Genomic DNA, 15942 nt, shown 5'->3' on the forward strand with positions numbered 1-15942 from the left:
GGAAGTAATAAGAAGATGAAAGGAGGAAAGTGACTTTTGTGTAAAAATCTCACTCCAGGTGTGAGTGGAGGGAAAAAAAAAAATAGTCCTACTTTATTATGTCTTATCTTTGAAATTATGTAGGAATTTTTCAGTCAACAAATTAATTTTCAGCTGGAAAATCACAGTTATGAGTTGGTTGGGTTTTCACTCATCATATCATACCATTACAGCAAAAACTGGAGTTCATAATGATATTGTGGAAACTGCTGATCAAAGGTTGTTTACATGGACTGTGTTCACTGATTTGCCATGTTGTCTCATACAGATGCGCTCTAATGACTATTCTCTGCAAAACTGAGTTTTCAAAAAGATTCTTTAATCTGATTACTCTGTAATCGTTAGTTATTCTTCAGTGTGAGTTTCCGTACATATTTGCTTGAATGCATGTTTCACATGATTGTGATGCAAATATGCCACATAAGGAAGGTATTTCAAGAACAAAATTACTTTATCCAAAAGGAAATAGCAGCTACTGCTGTAACTTATTAGCACCTTTTTAAAAGTAATTTTAAAAAAATGGTTTTCAAAATCTAAAATGAGGAATTGTAATTCATCCGTAGATATACATAGGTATGAATTTCCACAATCAGACATAGCCTTCAAGCTATGCTTTCTTCAATGTGATGTGGTCTTTAATTAGTCATTGATAGCTAATGCTATTCAGGAACAGCCAGTCTCCCCAGCAGTCAAATCAACAGCCATTCAAATACCAAAGAGTCTGAATATTACATACGTATATGTTTTTATATGAAGTGAGTCTAGGAAGATAAAAGGCTTCCCATGGGGAAATATATGAAATATGTTTCATATTTCTGACCCTCTGTTAAAATAGTGAGTTTGCAGTTGAAGTTTTACACTGTTGCTGCTGACAGCATAGAGATTCTTCAATTCTACCCTAAGAAGTAAGTAACAGATTTTGATGATGCAGTTAGGACTGTTTCCTCTTATCTCTTCCCCGAGGAAAATACATTATCAAAGGCATGTTTATGTAGGTGCATCCTTAGCTACATCTATTCTAACTTCGTTGTTAAAAAAAAATTGTTGGGAAAAAGTGAAAAACGCCTTTAACTGACACTACTATATTTAAAAAATAAAGTTTCCAGTGTATGTTTGTCTTCCAGAAAATGCCTAGACTTTCTGGCAGAAACATTTTCTTAATGAATTTGATACGTAAAGGAAGTATTTCTGTTATGCCACTCTGCAGTTCCTTTGTACATCTGGCCAGTCACACTGCCTAATTGCCTAAAACTGCCAACTGCAAAAGTCCTCACTTGGGTATTCAGACTTCATTCCTTCTTCCCTGCAGCACTTTGCCTTGGTAGTGCTTGGGGTACTGCGTTTCTGCAATGAAAAAATATAGCTATGAAGTTATTGATCAAGGGAACTGAGAATTTGTGTATAGATCACCACTACTCTCTTCTCTTTGATGATGTAGGGCAACCCTTCAGAAGAAAGGAACAGTGTTTGAAGTACAGTAATAGCTAAAGAAGTGTTCACCATTACCTGAACTCTGTTGCCTTTACTCTTGAAGCTAAGTAGCCCCTGAAAAACTAGATTTCAAATTAAGTTTTACTAGCTTGATATTTTCTTTGTTATGCTTTGTTATCAGGTTTTTCTTGTGCTAAAGTAAATCTGTGTGAAACTGAGAAAAAATGCTACACTTTTAAAATCCAAATGGAGCAGTGTGCCAAAGCAGCTCAGGAGAACCAAAACTCAGGATGTGTTACAAGGAACCATGAGACTGCAGCAGTTTTTGTCCAGCTCTGATGGCCTGTGTGGGAATCAGTATTTTGGGTAACAAGTTTCCGGGAGGCATTAACAGACTGAATACCCTTCTGGCATATGCCTAGCAAAGAAGGGCAGAGGTGTGGCTCTAGCCTTAGCAGAAAATACTGATTGCAGACAGTTTACCCAGATCTCGTTTGTCCTTCAGAATGATGAGAGAACTGTGACATGATCTATTGCTTCCTGTGGACAACTGCCACTGAGCACTATGAAATAAGCTCTGATCTACTGAGTTCTTCATAGAAGTATTTAAAATGAAAATGTTTTAGAATACTCTTGTATATTTAATAAATATATCTTAGGAGCCTGATAGTTTCTCTCTCTTGTTTTACAATAAGATGTGCCCTTTCCTCATTCACCATTCAGTAATTAAACAAACAGAGATCAGTATGGAGAAATTTTAAAATAACCAAGAAATCTCTGATGTGTGCTATTTTCAAAACAAAACCAAAGACAACCCAACTTAACTTTCTGTTTGTATTTCTAGTTTTCTATAGTCTCAATAGTGCTTCTTGTAGTATTCACATCACAGAAGAATTGCACTTGTAAGTACAAGAGAAATGTTTGGGGCTACAAGTTTTTAACTGTGGTTGTAATTCCACTTGTTGGCTTTGAGAAAGAGAAAATACCATCTTTCATCTTTGCATTTTTTGAGGGGAAAAACCTGTCGCGTTAATACTGATAGTTGTCAAATAAGGTGATGCTTTGTGTAACTTCATTCAGGATATTTTTTCAAAATTCGTTTGTCGGTCTCCCTATAGAATTCCTGAGGATGCTGGGGGAGTGAAGCATACATATGTATCCAAAGCTGGCAGCCCTGACCTCTACTTCAGCAGTCGAGTGTCTTCATCGCTCAGCTGCCCCGTGACTCGCCATACGCGACTACAGCAGCCGCAGAACACCACCTAGTGGTGCCGAGCGTTCCCTCCAGCTAATTAAATACACACCTTTCCTCGTGGCTCTTTCAGTTCAGATTATTTCCCAAAACTGCTCCACCACAAGGTGAAATTCTGCTCCGGACTCGATCAGAACTCCTCGGAGTCTCTGCACACCTAAAGATAACAGTGCATGTAGCTCACACGATGCCATCATAGCCTTTCCTCGGCAGAGACACAGGTAGGTGCTTGGCAACTTTAGCTTTTGGGTTGTGAGAATATGTGGTTTTGGGGTATGAGAGTTATGTAGTGTGGAAAATCGTGGCCAGTGCCTTTTTCCTATGCGAATTTGAAGGTTTTATATATATATATATATATATAAATACATATATATATATACATATGTGTATATATATATATATATAATATATGTGTATGTATTTATATATACATATATATATAAAATATATACATATATATATATGTGTGTGTGTGTGTGGTTTTTTTTTTAATAAAAATTCCTTACTGCATTTAGCTTTCTGTGTGAAACAGACACGCAGGTATGCCCAGATAGCCTTGAGCAGGTAACCAGAGATGGGGATTGGTGCAGAGAGAAACAAGCTGCCCTGAAGCACCGGGTGCCCCGAGGACAGCTGTTTGGATGCACTGTTTCAGAACAAAACAGAGTTGTGTCACACTGCAGCTGTCAGCGCTGCTTCGCACGGTTGGTGTGTACACGAAAACACTTGCTGTTGCATTCTAAGGAAATCCTTGGCTTCTGATTTCCTTCCTTGATTGTGCAGTGGATAACTCAGCGCTACAATTTCGGGGACCGGAACCGGAAATGGCGGAGCAGCCTCAGCACGGAGCGGGTGGGCCGGAATGGCGACATGTCCGAGGAGGGGGCGGAGGGGCGGCCTGAGCGCGGTGAGCCCTGCTGTGAGACGGCACGGGCCCCGCCCCAGCCCGCGGCCCGGCCAATCGCGCGCCTCCCCGCTCCGCGCAGCCAGCCAATGAGCGAGAGCCGCTTTTCTCATTTCTCTCCGCAGCGCTTCTTCCTGCCGAGGGAGTGACAGGTGCGTCGGCCCGTCCCATTGGCCCGCCTCCCAGAGACTGACGTGTCCTCGGGCCAATCCTCAGCACCGGGACGGAAGGCCGTGCGGCCGCCAGCCGCGCGCCGTGACAGGGGAGAGGCGTGCCTTAGCGCATCGCGGCGCGAACGACGGCAGCGATCGGTCAGCTCCTTTCTCATCGCCCCGCCCCGCCGAGCCCTAACGGAAAAACGATTGGTCGCGGGGAAGGCCGGGCCCGGATGTGCGAGTCCGGGGGGCGGGCTTTAAATGGGGGCAGCGGCGGGGGGAGAGGAGCGGCGGCGGTTACGGCGGCTGGCGGGGCCTGGGCCGCGCGTGCAGCGGGAACGCGGTGAGAGAACGGCGGGGGGGGGCGGCGGGCGGGGCCGGGCCGCGGCGCGCGCGCGGTTGGAGTCACGTGCCCGCCGTTAGCGGCCGCGCTGAGGAGAGGCGGCACCGCGACGGCAGGTGCCGGGCGGGCCGGGGGGCGCTGCGCAGCCCCGCTGGGGTCGGTGCCGCGGCACGGCTGATCGGCGGCGGCTGGGAGCGGTTCTGCGGCCGCGGGGCGCGTCGCCTACCGGCACGGGCGGCCGCGTTGACGTGCGCTGCGAATTTCGCGTTTCGTGCCTCCCGAGGAATCGTTTGTGGAGGGCTCGTCAGTTCTGCGAGTCGGTTCGGGGCGCTGCCTGATGGCGAGCAGCGGGAGGCTCGTGGCGGCCGCGCGGCCGGCTGGCTGAACTCTGCGGGAGTCCCGCCCGCCGCTGCTGGTTCTTCCGGGGTCGTTGGGTCTCCATTGAACGCAGTGTTGTCACAGGTGAGGCTGGGGGCGGCCGGGTACGTTGAGGAGAACGCCTCGTGAGATCTCAGGGCGGAATAACATCTAGAAGCTTTCCTGTCGCTTAATGAGGGCTGAAATATGCTTTGCTCGGTGACGAAACCGGTTCTTAATAGCTTGTAAATAGGCGTCTCTGTGACGACGAGCTTTTCAGCAGAGCTGGAAGTGTGCTGAGGTGCACAGCTGCTTCTGAGAGGTGGAGCCGGCAGCTGAGCTCCGTCTGCAGCAGCGATCGGCTCCCGCAGCAGCTTCCTTCCCACCGACAGGCTGGGCTGTCTGTGCATTCGTACCTCGTTCTCGGTCCTCTGTATCTCCTGTCTCTTATTCTGTAGTAGTGTCATCTATATTATCTGTGTTTTCAAAAAAAAACAAAAACACCTGACAATCAGGAAATGTTTCATCTCGAACTCATCAAGTAATCACCCCGGGTCCAGCTAATCATTTCCAAGCCTGCACCTCAGCTTCCTGAAGTTTTCTCTTGTCGGAGCCGTAGCGCTCGGATGCTCTTTGTACGTCAGTTCCTCCGTCCTCTGGTTACCCTAAAATTCCCTGAGGAAATGCCTTGTGTTTTTCTAGGCAAGCATCTTGCTCTTTGAGCCCGGCCAGGTTTCACATAAGAGGAAGGGCCTGTGGCATATCCCTCTGGCAGGGCTCTGCTTTGTAGATGGAAGATGGGAAAGGCAGGCACAGATGGGCTGTTGCTGCTGTCCTGCAGCGTGCCCCGGCGCTGCCCTGCCGGGCTGTTTGCAATGGCTCGGCTGATGGGACTCTGGCTGCCGAGGAAGGAAAATATCTGGAGGGGCTGTGTGCTGGAATGTTTGCCTGAGATGATCTCGGGCTGGGAGAATGAATTAGTTTTCATCACTTTTCTGAAGGGTGCTTGCGTTTGTGTTGTTTTTTGTTTTTTTTTTTTAATGCTGGACTGTTCTATAGTCTGGATGGCTGTTAGACAGTTTGATATCAGGGTTTCTTTTAAACCATTACCACTGCTGGGTAAATACTCTGGCTTTTTTTTTTTTTTTCTTCCTGTTAACAAGATAAGCATTTATCGTCTATTTAGAAAGAGTTCTATTCCTTGTGTTATCATTTTCTCTATGAACTAGTCAAAGCAATGTGTGAACAGGTGGCAGCTTGTTTGCTGTAGGGAAAAAAAACGGTAGTGTTGACCACAATAGGACCTGTGCTATTTTCACTCAGTTTGCCACATCCTCTGAACTGCCTTGGCCAGTTTTGTACAATTTCCTATTAAAGAAATTGAGCAAAATGAGTTGTCAGAAAACTTAATGTAACCAGAAAGGGTGGGGGGAGGGGTGGAATGTTGGAGGCTGGGAGGACTGGAGGGGGGGAGGAGCGGAGGAAAGGGACAGTGCCAGATATGAGGTTGTATAGATGAGAGACTTCTTGTGCTATTGATAACAAAACTTTTTTTTTTTTTAAACAAATAAACGGAAATGCTGCTGGAGGTTTTTACCTAAAGAGGAGCAGTGTGAGTTATTTAAACAGTAGATAAAACACTGGAGCTCTGAATACTGCTGAAGTCCTTGTTATTGAATTGCTGATCTAATAGGTGCTAAGGCTTAGTGCTCCTAATGAACCCATTAAATAGCTACAGAAAATCATTCCTGTTCTGTGGCTTTATCTCTTCCTGGCAGGGTTCCAGGGCAGTTGAAAGCAAAATGACTTGTATGTGATGCACACTCAATGGGAGGATCATCCCTTTCACTAGGAATGGGAGAGATTTTTTTGAACTGAAGTGCTTCAGAAACACACCAAGTCTGGAGTGTATGCAAGGGACAGTGTGTGAGAGTAAGCCTTGTAGTGCTGTCTGATGCTGGGTGTGAATATGAAGTGGTAACTTTTAGTATGGTACTCACAGAAGATATTCACTGACTGAGCCCAGCCAATAGATGGTCTTTTCTCCACTTGGCAAGGTGAAGAACGGTTTGCAGAATCTTTCTCATCTTTTTAAAAGAATGCAGGAGTTTAAGTGCAAAAATATTTTGTAGACAGCTGTAGTATTGTACTGGAGTCTAATAAATAATAGAGGTTTGGCAGTTTTAGCTGTTAGTCTTAACTACAAGTTCTCATTTCTTACAGGAATATAAAGCTGATTATGGAATTTTATCTGATATACTGAGTCCTGTTTATCTGTGAGGATGCATACTCATTCTATGTATTTTCAGGCTATAAACCAGAGAGGTGTGAAGAAACAGAAGATATTGAAAAATTGTGGACTTTGATTTGAAATACTCGTTATGAACCCTTTCTGGAGCATGTCTGCAGCTTCTGGGCGCAAGGTAGAGATCTAGTGAATAGCTACTGCAGTTTGTCATCAGGAGGGCTGGGGTCATGTTCATAAAAGGGTCAGCTGCATTAATTGGAGTGTGCACGTGGATCAAGTCTACTACAGAATTGGCTGTAATGAAGTATTATCTGAAGTGTTTTCAAGAATGTTCACATAGTTGAAAGACTTAATAAACAAGTGTCATAAGAACCATCTTACATAAACCTTAGCTAGGTGTTGCGTATGCAGTGAAGTGTTGGCAAAACTGCATGGATAACGTTGTTAGTTTCTACATTTTATTGTATCTAAAAGCATGATTGTTCTAGGGTTAGTCACTTCTCAGATTTTCAGTGCTATATATAACTTTGTTGATGGTGCTTGTGACCAGAGAATTGCTACCATTGCAGGTCTCAAGCCTTTCACAGTGCCATACTGTAAATCACCACTGTCCAGTCCCAACTCTGTAACCTGCAGGTTCGTCTTGGCAACTTGTGGAAAGATGTTAAGATCTGTGTGTAATGCAGTGTCACGTAGGGTGACAAATGAAGCACAAAGTTTCTTGTTAGTGAAAGACGTGGGCTTGGAAAGGTCATTGTAACAAAATCATTTGAACTAGTTTGGGTGTCAGTGTCAAACAGTGACTCTCCCACAGTGGGAATGGGCTGTATGATCAGTATGCAGGGGGGTGTTTGTCCTAGCACAGACAGTAAGTGAGATACATGAAGTTTTCTGTAGAAAGTTCCCTTCTCAGCTTTACTACGTTACTTTTCAGAGACTTTTTTGAAGTCTAAAATGGGAGAATGCTTGTCAGTGGAGAAGTGATTTATCTTGATACACTGTGTGCTGGCAATAGTCTGACTTCTAAGCTGATGGTTTATATTACCTGCTTCCAGTTTCTTAAAAAAATACAATCCTAACCTGCAATTTCCTATCCACCATTGGTTACTTTTATGCTTGTAGATTAGGTTTAAAACAAAAGCTATAAAGATGCACACACCTCAGTGCCCGCCCCCTCTCCCTCCCCCCAAAAAAGAAAAAAAAAGCAAAGCAACCCAACATAAATTTTGTTGGCCACACTTGTAAATAGTGCAGTAGGATTTAAACCTATGTCAAAACATGTTCTTATGTTAATATTTTTAATTTCAATGTCTTATGTCATGGTTTCATTTTAAATCTAACAGAGACCTGAAGCTGATGAGAAAACTTTGAGTGGGGAACTGAGAACCAGTCCTCCAAGAGCTTCTGCAAAGAAACAGTTGCCTTCTGTTCCAAAGAATGCTGTGCCAGTTACCAAGCCTGCCTCTCCTGCCATGTCATCCCAGTCAACAAATGGAACACATGCTTCTTATGGGCCTTTTTATTTGGAGTATTCCCTCCTTGCAGAGTTGTAAGTTTTCACATTTAAAAAACAAAAAAGCTTCTCTTAGGTTACTGAACTTATGCTTCAGTGGGGGGAAAAAAGCAACATGCAGGGGTCTACTTCTGCCTGGTGTCTCTGCCCTGAGGAACACAGTAAACGTCTCTGTTCTATCAAATTCTTTTTCTTGAGCAGCAACCTCATTCTCTAGAGGTAGCTGAGGAGAAGAGGGAATTCTTATTTTTTATTCTAAGTAAATACATTTTATGTTTGTACCTTTGGACCAGTTATCATAATAGCTTTTTTTTTTTTTTTTTTTTTTTTTTTCAGAAATAGCTACTTCTTAGAACCATTATTAAATTAGAAGCAAGCAGATGTCTAGTAGGAAGTTGGTTATGATTGTAGGGTACCAGATAGTAGAGTTCAAATGTGGAACACTTGAATGCTTCCTGATGATACAGCTTATTAAGTGAATATTAGGGAGACAATTCTTTCCTGTCTCACACTGATATTTAAAATGAATCATAAGAGGGAGGAGTTACTGCAGTTTAAAGAGCCTTTGTTGGGTCAGTTGCTTTGATCCAGTCTAGTGCTTTGCAGAGTGTGGATCGTACAAATCTATGTGTGTGCAAAGCTTTTTAGTTTTATGAAGTTACTGAAGTTGTTTTGTGCTATGAAGCTGGAAAGACTTCCTCTGCAATAGATGTACTGGATTCTCAAGTATTTAGTGCCTGTTGGAATGAAATCCCTTGAGTCCTGATGCAATGCTAAGTTTCAGTTCTTGCATTTAACCCTTGAGTTGAAAGTGAGTACTCAAAATCTTCTTGTTCATGGCTGACTTCTTAATTCAAAAAAGATGGTCGTCCTCTGCAGCGTGCCACAATGCATTGGTGTTCCTGTGGTTGAACACGTATAGTATGAAAGTTGTTAGCAGAGAAATGTCTTACTGCTTTTTTTTTTTAAATTGTTTATTAATGCAAGCATGCTGAATTCATTTTAATTGGCCTGTACAGCAACTAACTGGAAAGCCTATGAAATGAATATTTCAGTTTATGATGTATAGTTTTCAGTAGAATCTGCATACCTTACAACTATAGCTGGTTAAACTTCCCAGGAAGTTCTTGTGTTTGTGAATTTGAAAATAGTAAAAGCAGCACATTTTAACTCTGCAGGAGGACTGCTGATTATGACGTGGAGTTTCCTAAAAGGTTAAGGAAGGAAAAGATACTCTTTATGTAATTCACTGTTCTCTTGTGACTGAAGGTTGTGATTTGATCGTCAGCACAAAAAATGAAATAACATATGAATGCTAGTATGGGAAAATGTGTTGGTCCATCCTGGCAATGAGATGCTGAAAATATGTAGATTTCCACCATGCTCTGTTTAGCTATTTGATAAAAGTTTGGAATTAACTGCAAGCCTAAAACTATATTCAAATCTCTTAATTGCGTTCCTTTTTTCCATCTTTACTTGGAAACTGGGAATTCAGCAGAGAAGTAGAAAGGCATTGTGTACATCTTTTGGGGAAAGAACTTATTTCTACTTTTCTGCTGACAGTTTTCTCAGGAGAAATGTTTCCTCCTCGTAGGAGAGTGGAGAGCTAGGTAAAGCACAGTGTAAGTTTATGGATAGTCTCCTGTATGGCTACTGGCAGTACATTCTGGCTTTACTATTGTCACCTTACTGTAGGTGTAGTGTGGTTGTGGAGCTATCCTAAATGCTGATTCTAATTGCAGTACGTTGGTTGTGAAGCAGAAGTTGCCAGGTGTCTACGTGCAGCCATCTTACAGATCAGCATTGAGTAAGTTTAAATTTAACTTTGAAGACTTGAATAATTACATGTTTTGAAATGCTTCCACTCAAGAAAACTTTCTCACTTGCAGTGTGGTTTGGAGTGATATTCATAAGACATGGGCTGTACCAGGATGGTGTGTTCAAATTTACAGTCTATATTCCTGATAATTACCCTGATGGAGACTGCCCGGTAAGTGGCTGTGGTTGTGTGCCTTGGGTTTTTCTTCTGCTCTGGTGCTTCAAGTTTGGCTCTTTGTTAAAGCTAGTGTACCAGCTGGCTTCTCACTTCTTTGAACTAGTTTTGTTTAGTTGGCTGGGCATGTTTGTGATGCATCTTGTATCTCCTAACATCAGTGGAGGGAACTTGCTGCTTTTATTACTGAGGCTGGTGCAGAGTTTGATACATTGGAGCATTAAGCAGTCAAGCAGCTCTTTACTTCAGCTCTTGAGTTGTTGCTTTCTTGCTGAAGAAGTTCAAGTTTAAGCATTTACGTATCCAAATTCTGAGCAGCCTATGATGGAATGTGAAATCCAGATGTTTGTGCTATACTCAGTGTTGTACTGCAGGATTTCTTGCCTGTATCTTTTCTAAATACATTGAAACAAAGAACTAAGAGAGTTTGAGGAGAAAGTTGATGAAGTAGCAGGAAATGGAGATGGGTAGTATGGTGTTACTTTTGATCTTTGCTTTTTCTTTTTCCTTTTAGGGAAAGGTATCCAACTTACTACTTTCCTTTCCTGCCATTCGTGGCAGTGTGACTCTCCAGAGCACAGCATCCGGTCCTCTTAGCCAGATTTATTTAAGAGGAAGGTTGGGGGTGGATGTACGTAGCTGCTGTAGCTGAGATTGAGCTGCTGTGTCAGGAAGCTGCCTGTTTGGCATCAAGCTTTGTGTAAAGCTTTACAGGGACAGAATTAGTATAAAATAGTTTATTTCAAAGACTAGTCTTAAATGTCTCTGACATATCCATTATTCTTGTGCTTGCATGGGACTTCATAAGCCTTTCTGTTGAAAGTAATTTTACTATTATTATTTTTAGAGGAATGCACAAATGCCAGAGGAAACAAACTACAGAGCTGAATGCATCTCACAGTTTACTTAGAAAATGTGTAGGATAAAGGAAATTACAGATTGTAGCTCAAGAATGTAAAGATCTTTCAGTTGAAGGTTTTTTGTGATGTTCTGTTGTTGTTGTTTTTTTTTTCCCCTGGCTTAATCTGATCTTACCTGATATTGCTACCTGTGCTGGCACTGGTACTTGTGCTGTTAGCTGGATTAGTGTCCTGGTTCAGTGTTCAGAATGTCAGAGAGGACAGGATGTCCTCTGCATGTAACGTGGGTATGCTGGGTTACAGTTTCACAGTTGCTTTCTTGTTATATAGTAGCAATTAATTGCTATTTGGGAGCAACATCTCGCTAACCAGTAAAACACAGAAGACCTGAAACACGCTCACCCACTGCTTTAACATTGGGATTTTTCTTGTTCCTAATGCAGCGCTTGGTTTTTGATCTGCCCGTCTTCCATCCACTAGTAGATCCCTTGTCTGGGGAGCTGGACGTGAAACGAGCATTTGCAAAATGGAGGTTAGTGGTAACGTATTGATGTGCAGTTTGGAAGGTTCTTTCCTTTTTTCACCTTGTTTTGTTCTTTTTTTTAGGCGAAATCATAATCACATATGGCAAGTACTAATGTATGCTCGCAGAGTCTTTTACAAGATTGATACAACTAGTCCTCTGAACCCTGAGGCTGCAGTGCTGTAAGTATCTTCTAGGCGTTTAAGATGTGATTTCTTAAGAGACTCTTGCATAGAAGTACAGAATCAAGAGATCTCTATAATTGTTTGTGATCTCTATGTCTGCAGCATATTGTGCTAGAAACTAACGCTGAGGCTTTGCCCGGTCTGTCTGTGCTTCCAGGGCAAACCTGTACCTCCTTTTGCAGGTACTTGACATGGCTTATTTCTCTGTTGTAGGTACGAAAAAGATATTCAACTGTTCAAAAGTAAAGTGGTCGACAGTGTCAAACTATGCAGCAGTCACTTATTTGATCAGCCCAAAATAGAGGATCCCTATGCAATCGTGTGAGTATCGTGGGCAAATTGACAACATCTTCATGTTTTGACAACAAGTTCTGGTATCGTTTTTTATGTGAAGCCTTTCCCTGCCAACAGATTCAAGTTGGATGACCTGTTCTTTTGCATGTATGTAAGAGTACCTTGAATAAATATTGAGTAAATCTAAGGTTATCCAGCACTGTGCTTTTCTGTTGTAGAAGGTCCGTGTCAATGTGTAGTAAGTTCTTTTTAGCAAAAACTCCGGATTTGTAGTTGACTTGAAATTAAGCAAACTAAACCAAGTACAACTGTTGTTTTTTTTTTTCCTGTATTACATCTCTCTGTGTGTTTGCATAAATGTGGAGTTATAGAACTGTATTTTCTCCACAGTTTTTCTCCTTGGAATCCAGCTATACACGATGAAGCTAGAGAGAAGATGTTGACTCAGAAGGTATGTACAAAGTCCAGATTTTCACTATAGAAAGGATTTATTGCCTGATAAAGGAAGGAAATGTTCTGTGTCTCTTTGTGATGAGCACGTACCAGGCAGACTTTATTCTGCTTCTCTTCTGGATCTGGAAATTTACTGAAACTGAATTAGTGTCCTAACTAAGTGGTTATGTCACTGTTCTAACTTCAGTGTGTTAAGCAATTAATCATTCAGCCAGCTAGAATGCTTTGTTAGGCTGAGTGCAATTGGTAGTAAACTTGGCAGATTTTTTTTATTTAGAGATGGAAAGGAAAAAGATAGGAGAGATTTGCTGACTGTTTTGTTAGCTTGTCCTGTCATGGTCGGTACTGCTGCATAACCTCACAACCTCCAACTTTGTTATTCTCTTCTGTTGAAAGATCTTTAGCGAGTGAATCAAAACTTCAGGGCTTTCTTTTAATTTGAAAACTTTCTGGGGACTGTTACCTCTGCCTCAGAGCACTCAGATACTGTAAGAGTGTGTTTGTTCATACAGTTTTCAACAAAGCAATACTTTCAATAGTTGCACAGTCAAAGTGCAGTGATGCTGAGTGTCCCTTTACCTGCTCTAGAACTGAAGTAGTGAAGATAACTTTCTAATGGCTTTTGAGCTTAGCAATGTATACAAAAACTGGAACAGGCTTTCTTCTCTTTCTTGGAGCGATTAAAAAGAGATGAGCCTTCATTCTGAAGAGTTTAAGGCTTTTAAAATATCTGAAAACACACTTTCCCTCTCATTCAGTTTATTTTTTTTATATTTTAAATGATTCCTAATACTTGGCAGGAATTGACATGCAGCAATTCTGAGTCTGCATTGAGTGGCATGACAAGTGAACCAACTTGCAGTATCTCAGGATTCTGAAATGGTGGCTGGTATCTGTGTTGAACTGGCAAAAAAAAAAATGCACTGTCAGTGTTTTAGTTTCAAATTACTGCATGTGTGGTGCTTTATTTGCTGGAGCTGTTTAATGATAGCAAGACTGCTCAGGCTTCTGTGCCTTAGGAGACTTGTTCCAAAATGCCAGTGCAGTTGTTTGGCCTCCCTGTAAAAGTAAGTTCCCCAGTCCTGTCTTCTTTCCCTTCTGCTGCAACTCTGTTACCCACATAATTTCTGTGCACTGAGAAACAGCTGGCTGTGCTAGAGCTGTTAACAGCAAGTGAATGACATATGTGCTTTGATTTGGATTGGCTCTTCTTTCTGTACAACCAAGAAATTTGGCAAACAACAGTGCAGTGCTGCTGCGCCTTGTTCTCCAAGCAGAATGCTGTATCCAAGGCGTATCTGTTTAATCTTTATAGTATAATTGGGTGACAGTACATGAACTAAGTCATTAAAACTCTCCTGTAGTGTCAGTGTAGATCTACACATGCCGTGCATACTCACAGAAATTAAAGCAGTAGATGTTATGCTGTTTTTCTTTGAGGAGATGATACTGACCTCTTTTCTGCTTGTAATTGTTGATCTGAAAATGTGTGGGAAGGTATGCAAGAGGGTTTCTAATAATTCTGACTTCAATTTTCTTCTACCTAGAAGAAACCAGAAGATCAGCACTGCAAAAGCGTGCATGTTTCTGGCCTGTCATGGGTAAAGCCTGGCTCAGTTCAGCCTTTCAGCAAAGAGGAGAAGACAATGCCTACCTAGCTCTTCTGGACTGTGGTGCACAGAACACTTTCTATGGGTGGAGGGAATGTAATGGAGGGAGAAACAGCAAAGCAGCAGTTTACGGATTAGTAAGAACTGAACGGTAGCAGTGACTCCAGTAAACTTGCTTGGATTACTGTCTCAGTGTTTTACACATATACATTAGGTTTTAAAGGCTTGCCTGGAGTTTGGAAGTATCTCTGAACACTGCAGTACTTCAATCTGAAGACTGTCCAGAGTGGGTAATTCCTCAGGGCTCTGACATGCCTGGAGGTTTGGGGTTGCTTTTAAGCTTTTATTTTTTCCCTCCAGGAAATGGCTATATATTTTTTTTTCTTCTAAATTTTAAATTGCTGGCAGAAACACTAGCAGGAAATATGATGCCAGAGGTAAGCTGTGTTCATGTAAACTAATATAGCAGAGTTAAACACTATATTTAATGGTTTTAAATACTTCGGTTTCTATTGTAAATATGATAGGATTTGAAATTGTAAATAGATGGTTCAGTGACTCCATTTAGCACTTTCCAGAGATAAAGCTGAGGATGATACTCAGTGGATGATGTACTATTGATTTGTAAATGGATGCTGTCACTAAAGCACACATTAGTCTGACAGGGTGAAAGAAGAATGTCAGGCTTAATAGACTTTTATTACATAAACACTAAAATCAAAGTTTTAATGGTGGTCTCTTGAGCTAATAAAATCGTAGAGAATTTTAGATTCCCTAGGTGTCTACACTGTAGGGATTAAATAAAATAGCTTGACTAATGTGTGGTAATGGTGACATCTTAAGAAAATAAAATGGAATCATCACTTTGCATCTGTCTAACTGTTTGTGTTTTAGACACTTAGTAAAGCCTGGAACTGGGCTGGAAGTGCCTGGCAACAGAAGTATTTGTAGGTGTCCTGTTGTGTGCTGAAGAGAGTGGTTGAACACAGTTTGGTTCCACACCTAGGAGAACCTTTCTAAGGCTGGTGTGAGTTCAGGGCAAAGTTTTCTACTTTGCATGAGAGTCCTCCTGATATCATAATCTAGCATAATGTCTTATTGCTCTGTAAATCCAGAGTTTGTGGTGCTGGCTACCATTGGGCTTTTTTTTCTTTAAGTCACCTGTATGTTTGGTATTAATGCAAACCCTGCTGGCCAGAAACAAGTCCTGGTGAGTTTGTATGTAGTCGTGGTATAATTTTTTGTGTTTGTTTGTAGCTTTTGTATTACAGAAGCTAAATCTACTTGTCCTAGAACAACCTTTCTATCTTGGAGAACAGATTCTTAGCTTTTAAGGAAACATACAATGACTGCACAGGTAATATACTATCATACCCCAGGCGATTAATTTAACATAGTGCTAAAGGGTGACATGTGTGGCTTCCATACAGCACTTAAGGATGTACAAATTAAGGCACAGAAGCCTTAATGCGTGTTGCTTTGAGCCTTTTGAAGGTTCTGGAGATGCAGCGGGTTTCCTGGAGCTGGCTGGGATGTCTCTTGCACTTCTGGAATTCCTGTTTTGGTGAAGAAGACTCTGGTCATGTTAATCAGAACAGCTGCCTTAAATATCCTTAAAGGCTTCAAGTGCATGGTGGGTCTTTTATTTGGAACTGTATTGATAGTGATGTTTCAGCTGTACTGAAAATCCTGTGGTCTGGAAGGCTGAGCACCTGCCCCAGCTGCAGCACTGGCTGTGTGTCCTGGTGGCAGCTGTGGTGTCCCCTGTGCCAGGGGCTAGTG

The 15942-nt window shown here is 42.0% G+C and overlaps 1 protein-coding gene across 7 annotated transcripts; it reads left to right on the forward strand.

Moving 5' to 3' along the window:
• Nucleotides 1-2499: 2499 nt before the first annotated feature.
• On the forward strand, nt 2500-15028 carry AKTIP (AKT interacting protein). Of its 7 annotated transcripts, XM_090149902.1 has the most exons (11): nt 2500-2943; nt 3752-4124; nt 6791-6904; nt 8073-8278; nt 9985-10049; nt 10132-10232; nt 11539-11627; nt 11702-11800; nt 12017-12124; nt 12488-12548; nt 14098-15028. In XM_090149902.1, the coding sequence occupies exons 3-11, from the start codon at nt 6863-6865 to the stop codon at nt 14206-14208; spliced, it is 882 nt and encodes a 293-aa protein (XP_090006028.1). In that variant the 5' UTR covers nt 2500-2943; nt 3752-4124; nt 6791-6862; the 3' UTR covers nt 14209-15028. The 7 variants fall into 7 exon arrangements, with proteins under 7 accessions (XP_090006028.1, XP_031471321.1, XP_031471320.1 ...); XM_031615461.2 differs by lacking the exon at nt 2500-2943 and having other exon boundaries at nt 3584-4124; nt 14101-15028; XM_031615460.2 differs by lacking the exon at nt 2500-2943 and having other exon boundaries at nt 3587-3937.
• The last annotated feature ends 914 nt before the right edge of the window (nt 15029-15942 follow it).

The sequence above is a fragment of the Phasianus colchicus genome, chromosome 13, assembly GCF_987193195.1.
Source record: "Phasianus colchicus chromosome 13, bPhaCol1.hap1.1, whole genome shotgun sequence".
Lineage (NCBI taxonomy): Eukaryota > Metazoa > Chordata > Aves > Galliformes > Phasianidae > Phasianus > Phasianus colchicus.